This window comes from Paramormyrops kingsleyae, chromosome 1 (genome assembly GCF_048594095.1).
Source record: "Paramormyrops kingsleyae isolate MSU_618 chromosome 1, PKINGS_0.4, whole genome shotgun sequence".
Taxonomy (NCBI): domain Eukaryota; kingdom Metazoa; phylum Chordata; class Actinopteri; order Osteoglossiformes; family Mormyridae; genus Paramormyrops; species Paramormyrops kingsleyae.
The window spans coordinates 65953845-65968474 of NC_132797.1; the positions used below are offsets into that span (position 1 = coordinate 65953845).

At 44.1% G+C, this 14630-nt stretch overlaps 1 protein-coding gene across 2 annotated transcripts in view; it reads left to right on the forward strand.

Annotated features, from left to right (window-relative positions):
* The window catches only part of LOC111855815 (transmembrane protein 255B), a 15724-nt gene continuing 1094 nt past the window's right edge, over positions 1-14630 (forward strand). Inside the window, exons 1-8 of one of the 2 annotated variants that reach the window (XM_023835223.2) lie at positions 1-457; positions 2031-2188; positions 2525-2587; positions 6858-6947; positions 7960-8040; positions 10290-10375; positions 11256-11421; positions 13620-13763. In XM_023835223.2, the coding sequence (XP_023690991.2) occupies positions 409-457; positions 2031-2188; positions 2525-2587; positions 6858-6947; positions 7960-8040; positions 10290-10375; positions 11256-11421; positions 13620-13763 (837 nt within the window). In that variant the 5' untranslated portion in view covers positions 1-408. Of the gene's footprint in view, positions 458-1656; positions 1939-2030; positions 2189-2524; positions 2588-6857; positions 6948-7959; positions 8041-10289; positions 10376-11255; positions 11422-13619; positions 13764-14630 lie in introns of those variants that run through there. The other variant, XM_023835232.2, reaches the window with a different exon arrangement.

Sequence of the window (14630 nt, forward strand, 5' to 3'; positions counted from 1 at the left end):
TTGAGCCGAGTGCCTGCGGTGTCCAAAGTAAAAGATCCCTCAATAGGTTCTTAGTTGCGGTGTTTCATCAAACAGCCTCATTAGATGCCCAGTTGCATCCGGATATGTTCGTGGTTTAACGGGGAGCAGCGGCGGGCAGCGGAGCGCATTCACCCGGCCGGTGACAGCTGTTAGTGGGAAGCAGGATGCGGTTATTACTGAGAGAAGTCGCACCTGTAAACCTGGCGATGGTTTGAGGGATCGTGGAATCAACTTCGCTTTTCATTTCGCTTTTGCTGCTCCGACTTTTGTCAGAAAAAAAATACACCAGATTTTTTTACGGGTAATTGGGAACGGCAGTTGTCTGAGCGGCATATTAAAGCCTATTTGTTTAAAAAAAGAAAGAAAAGGGAAAAACCGACGGCAAAGATGCAACAACCCGCGGTTACTACAGCCCCGGCTGCTCCGGATCCTTCAGGTAAAATTGCTCCAGTTTGTTTTATTCTGCCATAGTGTATTGTTTTAAAAATAGATTTTATATGTAGCTTAATATAGAGTGTTTAAACAATATTTCTTATTTCAGTCAAAAGTGTGATAAATAATAAGATTAAACGTGAGTATTAGCCTACCTTTATGTGAATTATGAAATATGCGTTGACATCTTGCGTTACCGACACAATATATATATTACTGCAACTTAACAGGATAGTAGCTAACTATTCGCAGTAATTATGATCCTGTTCTGCTGCTGCTATAAGGTTTTATAGTAGGCTAAATGTGCTAAGGATCAGTAAGAGGACTGTTGTGGTGTGAGCTCTATATTGCAGACTGCGCTCTTCATAAGAAATTCATTATCTAACGAATTCAGGCTACTCCGGCCTTAATGAAACATTGATCCTGTTTTAAGTATGTTGAAATCCCATACTGGACCTTTGTTTAAGATATATTTTGTAAATTGGTATTGTGTAGTCCACATAGTATAACAACAAAACAAAAAACTCATAAGTATTTAACCTATGTGCGACTTTCTGCTTCGGTTATTCGGTGACGCGCTGAACCACGAAGGCGGAGACGCTCGCTGCCGTTTCTCCGCTGCCCAGCTACACATTCCCTGCTCCGGCTACCTGTCAACAGGTTTATCACTTACAATTCTAGTAGTTTTTTATGATAACGAAGATCGAGCTAAGCACACTGGTCTGTTATGGATACGAAGGGCAGTGGGAAGTCTTCTGATCAATCGAAGGGGACTTTTAAAATTTTAAATTGGCATTTTAAATGGTTATTTTATTCTGGTTTTGGATGCCATTTGAGTTGTTTAAACTGCTATTTTTTAATTCAATTCATTGGTTGTGGAACCAGAGGTACAAAATTAATGTGGGACTGTGTTTTGTTCTCACTCTAAAATGGCTCTACATAAGTAAAAACTGATAGTGTAAATACGATTATTGAATATTTTTAACGGCCATGGGAGTTTCTAGCTGTTGAAAAGATCAGGGGCCAAGTTAAGTTTACCTGGGGCTTGACTTTTTTGTTTTTAAAGGAGGATAATTGGCATCGGGGCTAAAATACTCGGGGCTTTATCCACGGGTGATCGGACCTACCGAAGCCCATGGTAACGGACCTCGGTAACAGGTGACTGGCAGCAGAGAAATCGCACCCATCCTGTGTTTCGGACGTTATAATTAGTTTCCTCGGTGTTACTGGTCAGACTCCCTCCACAGTAACGAAACAATGTTGTCGGCTGGAGTCTGTATCCGCTTGTGCGAGTAATCTAATTCGACCTAAGATGTTTGAATAACGACATGTGCCCACAACTACAGATTAATCATTAGCTAAATGGCGTGTGTGATTCTAGAAAGAATACTAAGAGTACTTATCAGTCTGTCTTCCCATGCATTTTTAAACAGGCCTACATCCATGAATGCTCTTAATTCTGTTTTTCAGTCATTTCCTCCATGTGTGAGTGCTTTGAGTCACTGCGGCGCAGATGCTTACTGTCTTTGCGCAAAACTGCAGGAGTACAGCGGTAATCTCTCACCGCCTTGCGGCAGTTTGTCTTTCCACAGAGCAGTTCGCGAAGAGGCGGCGTACGGCGCTTTGGTACACGGTCTCTCTACTCTCCCTCTCCGTGGTCATCCTGGTGGTGGGCCTGGTGTCCGCGACCCGCACCGGCAACGTGCCCGTCGCTGGGTACTACCCTGGGATCATTGTGAGCTCGCCTCCATCATCCTACTGCAGCCCTTTACACTTACACACTTCTGCATCCGTGAGGAATTAAAAAATCCTTATTTTATGAATTTCCACTGTACATATCGGCTAAACACCCAATGAAGCCTATGGACTATATATATATCCCTTGCCTATTTTACTGCATTGATATTTGTTGACACAATTATTCAGTATTTCAGCAGAGCAAATATATCTTACAGTATGGCCATGTGCTCAGTCTTATCTATGACCAGGGTGTTCTACACATGCTATTATTGTCAGTTAAGGATAGCAGGTGTCCTGGTTCTAACTCCTTATTCTGGTTCCTTGCTTCCAGCTAAGCTTTGGGGCCTTTCTTGGGCTCGTGGGCATTAACTTGGTGGAGAACCGCAGACCCATGGTGAGCTGTACACCTTCTTAATGAAACCCTGTTCTCAAACTGTCTGAATATGTGGTCTTTCTGCAGTGGCTGAAGACTGGATATTTACTGCTTATCCAGCTAGTTTTTCCACACTGTTCTCTGAACCTGTGACAGGAATATTAGAGCCTCTGATAAATGACAACAAAGCCATTTCCCTCAGAGCTAAGTCATCACGTTATATTGATGTGGAAGAAGGTTAGTTCATGCAACAATTTGTTGCATTTTTTTGGTCTCCTTGTGACTTACAATTATGTAATTAAAGGTCTGAATAATCTAAAGCAAGTTCAGGAGTAATCAGTATTGATAAATTATCAAATAATAAAAAAAAATAATAAAAAAAAAATCGCAAAAAGTCAGGAATTATATTCTGGTTTGTTTGCCAGTCAGTAAACCCAGCATCCAAGGAAAAGCACCACTTGCTTACTGTCCATAAGTAGCCTTTCGCTGTTAAATGTTGTGTGTTCGAACGCTTGCTCAGGTGAAAGCGTCCGATTGGCTGTGTACACAGCAGAAGAAGAACAGCAATTGGATAAGCATTGACAGCCAGAACATTTTTCAACCAATAATGTGTGCCTGATGTCCCAGTGGCATAGCGACCTGCAGTCTAATGCTGTTCCTGGTACCCAAACTGGAAGTTGATTGGATTTGGTGTCCCTAATGCTGTTCCTGCGATGCTAAAATCCTACTCATAATTTGGCTGCATAGTCTATTGTCAATATACATTGTATTAAAATATATGTAATGGTGTGGAAATAGATCAATGTGAGATTATTCTGAAATACAAGGACAAGGGGACACCTGGGAAATCCTGTCCAGGACTGAACTAGACAGGAACCTTCCTGACTTGCGCATACCTGTGACATTTTATTTATTTATTTTAACGTCTGACACGCCTGGGATCAGGTGAATGTTCATTATCTATTTACAGGCTCTGCCAGGCCTGCCATGATTATCCCGGGTCCCCAGTGTAACCACATCTCCTCCCCTACTGTCCTCGCCATTAGGGGGGACCTTGTTTCTCTATAATTTACATTGTGAGGTCTGAGATCTCAAACGCATGTGTGTAGGCTGATGCAGTAGCCTTTGTGTTTGTCAGTTTGTCAAAAAGATGATATTTGTATGGTGTCATCAAGCAAGGATGATAAATGCTCACTTATTGTCATAGATCCTAAAGGTTTTACGTCAATATTTGGCAGTCTTTAAATAAGAGATATTATTTTAAAAAATTAAGTAAAATTGGCTTTTCTGCTATAATTTTGGTTTAATAAAACTGTTCAATTTTCTGGTCCTGGGGGAGTGGTGCTGTTAAGCCTGGCTTTTTGGGGGTGTTGAATACGGCATAATTGAATCTGCACTCTGAGTGTGGCATCTGCCGAATCCAGGGTGGATCATGGCTCTGCGGGAGGAGTGGTTCCTATGGCGACGGGCTGAAGTGGCAAGCGAGGGGTCCGACACCACTTGATTTAGAGGGGGGTGTGTTCACCCGACTCGGTCACCGTTCCCGGTCCCCACTTTCAAATTTTAATCATCGGGCTGTTGGCCACAGTAACTGTAATGAAGCTGGTTTTGATTCCACCCTCCGTCTTCTGTCTCCTCTTTTCTTCCCTCTCTTTTCTCGTCTTCTGCTTGCTGTCGGCCTGAAACCGATAGGAGACGGCCAGAGTCACGCAGCGGTATGCCAGTAACCGATATTGTGTGTGCACGCATGGTGTACAGCTGCTCTCGAGTTTCACTTCCTGTTGCTTGCCTGGCTTGGTGAACTTTGACCTCTCCTCAGGAGACAGGAAGTGTCACATTTTAAGAAATGGAAAGACTTCACCATGGTCCAAGCTAGATCGATTACTTGGAAAAAGGTTGATCAGTTCTGTGTACTGAGGTTACCTGGTAAATGGACATGGGATGGCCATATTGGGTAACTGATCCAGTGAAAAAAGGTTTTGTCCTACCTCAAATATCATGCCAGGACTGGTCCTTGCAGGACATCTCGTCGTCTTTCTTAGACCTGTGCTCGTTCTCGCAGTCACTCTCTTCCTGCACCGTGTGACCTCTCTGGCCTCATTTTTTTTGTCCAAAGACTGGCTCCTCCATGCTTAACCGCAGTCACTCTTCAATGTTGCCATCGATCGCTGGAAGCTTCCACTCCGTGCGTCCTTGAGACAGGGCGGGTGGTCTGCATAAGGTTATGGATCGTCCTCCTCATAGGGGGTGGTGAGCAGACCTGGAGAGGAGGGGCTCTTTATGAGCGAGCCTCTGGCGCTCTGATCATGTGGACTAATACTGCTGTCAAAGCCCATTGTCTGTGACATCATCACCACTGCAGTGGCATCGCATTAAGTCGCGGTCGTTTAAACTGCTCGTTTATATTAATGGGCTTAGAGACGTACTGGTGAGGAGAGGAGGCTCAGTAACTGGAGTCATTACTGCCAGGATCCATATCTGTCACTTGGGCACTTGGGATTTGATTACTTTGGCCCTGTAGTTATAGCAGTTTGCAGGGCTTGATTACTCTGGCCTGATAATGACCCTGCATTGGATTTAATTGATATTCCTAGTGCGATTTAAAGGCAGGTGTGCATTGCAGTGGAAAGAGAACAACCCGGTATATGTTGGTGATTGTTTGTTCCATTAAAGATGAATATTAGAGCTCTCCAACCTTGTACAGGTAGTAGACAAAGGGTGACATTGACTAAAGGTCACTCTAGAGTGGTTTGGACATAATTGTGATACAGAAGGCACTTGCTTCCTCTCTCTGCTTTCTGGTGGTGCTGCTGGTGGTCTGCATCATTCTTTAATTGGGCTTGTGATGCTTCAGAGGACCATACATGATGTTAAATTTTTTTCCCCTCTTGATTGTGTTTCCATTGGATTTGTATAAATAGGGGCATATAATCCTATTCATTAGTCTGGGAGTAAAATTCCTGGTTTCGTGGAACAGAAGGTTATTCTTTTGCTTTGGTGGCGTTAGAGAAATATTATGGGGCAGTAAATGCGGCAGTTGGGGGGGCTTACAAGCCGTCAGCGATGACATATTAGAGGACCCATCTGGACCTTTGGCTCAGGAAGGATGATCGTCGCTGCAGCTGCTATCTGCTGTCTGCACGCCTCAAGGGGAATGGGGTGGGGAGGACCTGCTCTAAATCATAAGAAAAGAGTTCTGTTACCGAAGAGTCCAACGGAGGCCTTCATAGATATCCACATCCCTTTGATTAGCACAGATATTCAGAAATGTGGAAGTTTTGCGTCTGTCCGATCATTATTCCTGATTATTTTCTAAAATTTTTCATTTACACAAGTGCTTAAAGCTTTTTTTTTTGCTTAGCCTGGTTAATTTATAACCTGATCGATTTAATCATTTCAATTAAGCTTAATTTTATTTCTGTATTTAAACACTTTTATTATTTATTTATTTAATTATGTCGAATTTGTACTGAAGGGACTGCATCCAATTTCATCGTACTTCGTATGATGATAATAAAGATTCATTTCATTTCATTTCATTAATGAGTTCGGCTACTTTGGACTAAATGCAACATGCGTTATTGTGTCTTACATTTGTAGGTTATGTTTTGGTGATGTTCTCTCGGCGTGGTGAAATGAAATTGTTTCAGTGTATGTTCGGCTCCCCCTCCCCTGCCTCTTCAGGGCTATAAATGACACTTACACACACCCTTCCTCCCCATTGAAAGAACAGCTGTGGTTTTACTTTCCCACTCGGCAGCAACGTGATCTGAGGGTTAGGGGCACTGGCACGATGGCGCTCCTCTCAGCCGAGCTCTCGCACGCCAGACCCTTAACTCCACCTTGACTGTTTTGGCCGGTCACCTTATGCCCGTACCCTTCCTGTGCCATACTCTGCACCTTCTTCTGCCTCCCTGTTGGGCAGTTAGTTACCCGGCTCCCTGGATCCAACCATCCGTACCACGATTTATAGGCCTGAGCCTGATGCTGAAGTTGGCAGTTCAGTTTCTCAGTTTATATCTGTTTAGGACTGAACTGACTTATTTCTTTTATAGCGACTGTAGACTTCAACGGGACACATTGTGTTAGGTGATGTTTGAGGTCACACCCAATTACAGGAAGAATGTATGAGTCAGCAGAAATGGATCAGAGAGAGCCTGTGTCTGTCACCTTCCTGGGCTGCGGAATTATTTTCCAGCCCTTGGAGTGACTTTACTGCTGTATTTAATCTATTTCGTTCTTTGGGTTTCGTTTTTAAAATGAGCTAAATAAACGAGTGTTTCTCGTCCAGCTCGTGGCGTCTATCATCTTCGTCAGCCTGGGAGTGATCACCTCCTTCTTCTGCGCCATCGTGGATGGGATCATCGCTGCAAAGTTCATCGTGAGTAGTGTCCCTTGATGGGGTTGCCAGAAGGGCCACTTACACGGCAAGGAGCGGCGGAGTGTCTGACCACCAGACAGCTGTCTGTTCATGTTGGTTGACCAATATCTCCACGTCTCTTTCTCCACCTTTTCTTCATGGTCTTGCGACCATCATTGAGATCAACAGCCAATTGGAAACTGAAATAGAAGATCTCCATTGGTTTAATGCACATCACTCACGCCGTGATTGTCACCAACCCCCCCCCCCCTTCCCCGGTTACTGTTTGGCCAGGTTACAACCTTCTATAGGATCTGTGATTTGAAGGGATTTGGTTTCATAGATGGTGGAGGGACCGGCAAACAGAATAAACCAATTAAATAATCCATTACCTCCCTTATCTCCTTTCCCCACAAGCTGTAAAATATCATAAACAATCCACGACCCTAAATCACGGCCGCGGCTGATTTACGATACGTGTGATTGTGCGGCTCACAGCGGAGGCTCTGGCTGCTTTCCCGTGAGGATGAGGAGCTCTCCTCTGTGAGCTGCCGGGTTGGGACCGGCATCCATTCCGTTTGTGATGAGATCAGCGGCCCCATTCTGAGGTTTCGGCGCTATAGCTGGCTAGTGCCGATGGACAGTGGTGGGGCACATAAGAGGGCTCATAATTCATACAGAAGGGTTAATCTTATTAGCCAATGACATGTGTTGAATCAGTGAGTGACAGCGGAGGGAACACTCTGGTGGCCAATCAGATTTCAGCTGGGGCTAGAGCCCCTGTGGCCCCACTCATGTATACACCCATTCATGAGACAGCATTTGTATATCAATGGGAATAAATGACAGCAAGAGTAGTTAATTCTTCTGTAACATTCGCAGCAACATCATGCTAATGATACTGTTTCGCTAAATTTCTGACAGTCTTTCCACTTATAATGGGCAGTACCATTAGCAGCCAACAGAGGGCAACCAACAGATTCACGCTGCCGAATTAAAGTATGACTACCTCTTTCTCTTTGCCTCTGCTCAGGACAAAAGACCCCTAATGGAGGGAAGGTGTGAGTTCTATGGCAATGGGCAAGGACAGTCGTATGACACCTATCACACAGAGGTAAGTCTGACATTGGCATTAATGGGGATTGTTACCACATCTCCTGTTGGGTGTTGAAAAATCTCACAGGCAACCAATATAATTTATTTAAAGCAATGAGTGTGGATGCTGTGGAGGGTATATGACCCTAAGTGATATGACTGCCAATTGATTTACCCAAAGTGTTATCACTTTCCCACTGGGATGACCACATAATACCGAAGCCAATTAAGGCATAATGGTCAAAATAATATTTGTTTACTTTTTCAGACAGTTTAACTTACTGGTTTTTTCAGCTTGAAAGAATGACTTGCTGCTGCAGTTCCTGAAAGCAGAATCATGCTTCTTCTGTTTAAAAGACACTAGCAGAATCCATCTGCTCCCCCTTCCCTGTTTACGATAAAGCTCCCGATAAGGATCAGGGGCTGGACGTAATCTCCACGGGGACAAGCAGCTTATGTCTGAATCGGGTCCCAGTGCTTCCATTCTCACTGCTCGCTCAGTGCTGAAACAAGGGTGTGAATGTAAGATTGGCTGTCCCAGAGCCATTATCCAATCAATGATTTAGCTACATGATCTAAATAAAGAAGGTGAAGGATTTATCAATGAATTTATTAGAGAGATGAAATATATTAAGCAGAGATGTAAAACGTTGCTAAAGCGATTGATCTTTTGGGGTCAAAAAAGTCCTGATAGCTATAATGTTAAGTTTTCTCTGTAAAAAGCAGATGCTTTCATTTAGTGTGACTTTTGGTGCTGAATTTTCCCTCAGCTATATGTGCTGAGCATTTGAGGGTAATTATGTTTTGTTTAAAAAGGTTTTTTATTTTTGCTGGGGGAACAGCAGTCCGGTATATTTATTCTGAAATTCAACTTGTTTGATCAAGAAATTAGTGTCCTGAAGGATAGTGATCAGCTGAGTGATTTCACTGCTGGGGGGGGGGCAGTGTGTGACTCAGAGGGTCCAAATCCAATCCTTGGCAGCATAATCTCATCCCCAACAGGTCCTTTAGCAAAGTCCTTAACTGTACCCCCAAAATGCCCCAGGGACCCTGTGCTCAGCCCCCCAGCAGAGTGTGTGTGTGTGTGTGTGTGTGTGTGTATGTGTGTGTGCCTGAAAGGAGAGCAAGAAGGGATTTGCAAAAAGAAGTGTTCCAATGTACCTGAACTTGTGCAAATGGTAGAAAGACCATCATTTCAGTAAATTTTAATGAGGAATGGATTAGGATTAGGGGGCTTGGAAGGAATTGCCTAAGTATTATTATTATTATTATTATTATTATTATTATTATTATTATTTTTCCATCATCATCATCACCATATGGCACTATAAGAATTGAACATTCAGAGTTGTGAGTCTTTCACTGAAAGTTCTTCCCCCCCCCGAGTGGATCATTCTGACGTAACATTTCTCTCCGCTGTAATTCCAAATGGAGATACGTGTTGGCCTGAGGCTGGTGAACCATGAGCGTCTCCTAATGTCTAATAGACACCTTAGTTAATTTTGTCAGCTGTTTAATTAAAGATTTCTTCATTATTTCCTTGGCTGGAATGACTTTGTATCTGAGTATTACCATTATTGGTTGGATACTGAGGTATTATTATGGATTTTTTTTTCTTTCTGTAATACGAGCTGGTGGTTTTAATAGTTAGAACTACACAAATAAGTCTTATACGAAGCATAAAACTAAATAACTTTATTGATTTCAAAATACCAGATTCATTTTTAATTTATGAGACATAAGAGTTATAGTGTGTATAAAGATCTGTATGTCTCTTTCCAAAAACAATATATCGGGTAATAAAAACAGGGAATTGTCTGCCATGGCTCTTTTTGGGTCTAGTGGCCCTGATTGCGTTTAGCATGCTGGCAGTGGCCTGCAGTTCTTTAGGGCAGGCTGCTGCCCCCTGGTGGACTCCGAGGCTTTTGTCATTGTAGCCATTCCATTCCCAGCAAATTCTGTTCTCATTTTGAGGGCGCTTTATAATCCCACTATGCTGGCATTATCCAAAACACATGCGCTGTGGGCTTTAATCATCACTTCATGCCGCCACACCGTCCTCAAATCCAGGGATTTGACCTAGCAGCCATACTGTCAATGTTGTGGAAAAAATCTGCCGCACTGTGAAACTGAAAAGCAGTGCTGTACTAATCATTGTTTCTGATAACGTTTGCTTAGCAGGCTGCGACCGGTTTATATGAAGCTATCTGGAATATTAAAGCTGCTGGAATCCCCACCCCTTGTCCCTCTCGCTCTCGCCCCCTACAGGTGACGTGCTACTCCTACAACAGCAAGTGTAAGGTCAGGATAAAGAGCAACACCTGTTATTGCTGTGACCTGCACAGCTGCGGCAGGTGAGGCGGGTGGTGGGAGGGAGCAGGTGTACAGATGCCCGGGCAATTAAACAACTGCCCTACAGACGCAGTGAGCTTGTCTGGCCAGCTGACGTCAAAATATCTTTGGCTGCTGCGTTTGTGAGTTTGACCAGCTGGAGCAGCTGCTCTTTGCTCTGAGGGCATGTGGTGTTTGTGTAAAAGGCTGGTCAGGGGGCCAGACAAAAAAAAAAAACAGCGGGTTCTCAGTTTACGGGACAATTGATTTCTGCGTGTTCTGGAAATTTCAAATTGCATTTGAAGCAAAACAAAAATGGCGTAACTGTGATTTGGTCTGTTTTGATTTGGTTTTGTGCTATTTTGGTCAGAATATATCACATTTCAAGATATGTATTACATATTTTAAAAATTGTCTAAAATGAGAAGCCATTGTCGGTAAGACAACAGCATAACAAAACTAAAAACCAGAACAGGCCAGTGGTATTAAGAATATGATAAAGAAATCACATGAGCACAGGAAAAAGAGAATTCCATATCAGTCAAGCACTATCTTAAAAATAACTTTACTTTGGCTGAGAGTTTAGCTAAGTGTCAGAACGGGGGAGAGTGTGGCTCAGTGGTTTAGGACACTCTGCTTCTGATCGGAAGGTCGGTGGCTCAGATCTCAGGGTCAGCAGAGTGATGTCACTTTTGGGTCCTTGAGCAAGGCCCTTAACCCCCCCCCCCCCCCCAATTGCTCCAGGGACAAGCTGACCCTGCTTTCTCGGAAATGTATGTCACTTTAGATAAAAGGTTCTGCTAAGTAAGAAAGATGTAATGTAAGTGTTTTTTTAAGTGTGGTTAGTGCTGCAGGCCTGTGGTTTGGGTGCCAGCTTAGGGGGGCTCTCTCTTCCCCCCACAGTGAGTACCACTCACAGTACTATGAGTACACGGGCGTGAGCAGCTGCTGGGACGTGATGCACCTGTACCGCCTGCTCTGGGCCTCTGTCGTGCTCAATGTCCTCAGCGTTTTCCTGGGCATCGTCACAGCCGCCATCCTGGGGGCCTTTAAGGACATCGTGCTGCAGGTGGGTGCTACAGCTGCCGCCCTCACACACCCCCCTCTAGGGCCCCCGTGGGCATCTGCCCAATGCACACAGCTGTGGTCACTTGCCCATATAAACCTCAAACTCAGAACATCCACTTCTGTTTTCTCCCAGAAAGTGTTTCTACCTTTATTTACTTATACTCATATTAATCGTGTATTATTATCCATACCTTTCCCATGTTATCACAAAATAATTTCAATATATTTTTTTGGGGGGGTATGCTGCTAGTCGAATACATCATATGGACAAAAGTATTGGGACACACCTCTTAATCATTGAATTGAGGGGTTTCATTCAGACCCATTGCCACAGGTGTATAAAATCAAGCACTTACCCAACCAGTCAGGTTTACAAATATTTGTGAAAGAATGGGTCATTCTGAAGAGCTCAGTGATTCTGAGAGTGGTACTATTGTGGTATCGTGCAGTGCACACCTTTGCAATAAATTAGTTTGTGAAATTTCTTTCTTGCTAGTTATTCCACAGTCAACTGTAAGTGGTATTATTGCAAAGTGGTAGCGTTTAGGATCAGCAGAATCTCAGGCACAATGTGGCGGACCACATAAAGTTACGGGGGGGGGGGGGGGGTCACTGAGTGCTGAAGCGAATAGTGTGTAAAAGTCGTCACTGCTCTCTTGACTAATGGAGTTTGGCTTCCATGGCTGAGCAGCTGCATGCAAGCCTCAGATCACCGAGCACGATGCCAAGCGTCGGATGGAGTGGTGTAAAGCACGATGCCACTGGACCCTGGAGCAGTGGAAACGTGTTCTGTGGAGCGATGAATCACATCTCTCTGTATGGCAGTCTGATGGATGAGTCTGGGATTGGTAGATACCAGGAGAATGTTACCTGCTTGATTGCGTTGTGCCAACTGTAAAGTTTGGTGGAGGAGGGATAATGGTATGGGGTTGTTTTTCAGAGGTTGGGCTAGGCCCCCTAGTTCCAGTGAAGGGAACTTTTCATGTTTCAGCATACCGTAACATTTTGGGCAATTCTATGCTTCCAGCTTTGTGGGAACAGTCTGGGGGAGGCCCTTTTCTGTTCCAGCATGACTGTGCCCCAGTGCACAAAGCAAGGTCCATAAAGACATGGATGGATGAGTTTGGTGTGGAAGAACTTGACTGGCCCACAGAGAACCCTGACCTCAATCCCATCAAACAAATTTTGGGATGAACTAGTATGAAGATTGTGAGCCAGGCCTTCACGTCCAACATCAGTGCCTGACCTCACAAATGCTCTTCTGCACAGACATCCTCGAAAAACTTTCAGAAGAGTGGAGGCTGTTATAGCTGCAAAGGGGGGACCAACTCCATATTAATGCCAGTGGATTTAGAATGGGATGTCATACAAGTTCCTGTAGGTTTAATGGTCAGGTGCCCCAATACTTTTGTCCATATAGTGTATATCATCTTGTTAAAACATTCTGGGGAAAAATAAAAATCATACATCCATGGATAATAGTAAGAACAGATTTCCTGAAAATCGGATCTCCATATACCATCCAATGCCAAATCTATACTTATAATGTTGACTCGTTGGTGTCAAATTCAACTTCAAATTCCAATTTAATTTGTCCTAGTGCTCTGTGACTAGCTTTTTCAAAAACGCCCATTTCTCATAATCCTGACTTAGTTTTTATCGTCAGAGCAAATTCTTTTTTCACGGGCCAGTTAAGCAGCGTGATGCATCGCCTGGCAGTAAATGATCACATAGCAGCCTCTTCACTGTCTGTGTAAAAGCAGATTTACAGGTGTTGGCGCAAAGTTTTGCCTGTTAATGGGTTTTCAAATTTATCTGTGTGCTGGGGCGAAGCATGCTTCACTTATCGCAGCATTAGCGTTTCGGCTAGCTGTAGCTTGTCACCACCCATCCTCCTCTTTCCTCGGGTTGCGGGGGAGGGGTTTAACAGGGGATTGCACAACACACACGCACACACTGAACCCTGTGCTGTTCCATGCCTCAAAACACTGTATATGGTGTTTATGACACACTGAATGTTTTCCTCTAGTGTCAAGTAATGTAACCAAATACTGACTTTTCTGTCCTAAATCATGCTAAAGGCCTCTTGGTCCCCCTCCCTGTTTCTCTTCAGATGGGTGGGGGGCATTTGGGCCAGTAGGTCGGCACTGTTGATTATCGCCATCTCTCCTGTCTTGTGACGTGTGCTTTTCCTCCCAGAATTCGACCCCCCAGACATGTCCCAGTCCTGTGCCGCCGCCCCACATCCTGTACAACCCCACGCAGCACGTGCTGACGTACGCCGGATTCTGCCCCTCCACCCAGGCACTGCCGTCCTACCCCAATTACCCCCTACCGCTGCAGGTACGTCATCTGCCTCCCACGACCTCGTCACCCTCTCTAAGGCTCTAAAGCTAAAATGGAGCATGTCTCTTCCCCATGCATGGTCGCCTCGCATCCTGCATCAACCCCCCATGGACTCTTTGGGGGGCAATGAGTCATACCTCATGACCCCACAGGGGGGCAGTGAAACTCAAACCGATGTTTGTCCGCACTGCAGGGGGCCATAACAACGTTTAGTCTATAAATCATGGCCCTGGCTACCCCAGCCATGAACTCCTCACACCCCCGCAGTCTGGTAGGAGGTCTCGCAGCATCTGAACATTGACTATCAGATTCAGGAACAGGTTCTTTCTCCAAGCTATGCACATTTCCAACATCCATGTTTCTCCTGATAGTCTCATCCACGCCACATGCATTTTATAGACGTGTTACTGCACTTTATCAGCCACTGACTGCATGTCGTCCAGTTTTGGACGGTCTTATATTGCTCTGCAGGGTCTGTATTGTCTTACCCTGTCTTTAGAGTTTTTCGTAACCGAATGCTGCTGAATGACTAAGCATTGCAGTGCTCCTGTTGCACATGGACAATAAAGATCTTAAATCTTACAATCAAACCAATTAACCTGTCTAATGAAAAAAATAATTAAAAAAAATGTCCCTGGGTTACGATGGGGTTACGTTTCGATGAAATTATCGCAAGGCAAAAATGCATTTTAATAGACACATAAACTAACAAACATCATAGCTTAGCCTAGGCTACCTTAAACATGCTTAGAACACTTACGCACTACAGATGGACAAAATCATTAACACAAAGCCTACTTTATTAGAAAGTATTGTATATCATGTAATTTATTGAATAATTATATACCCATCGTAAAGTCCAAA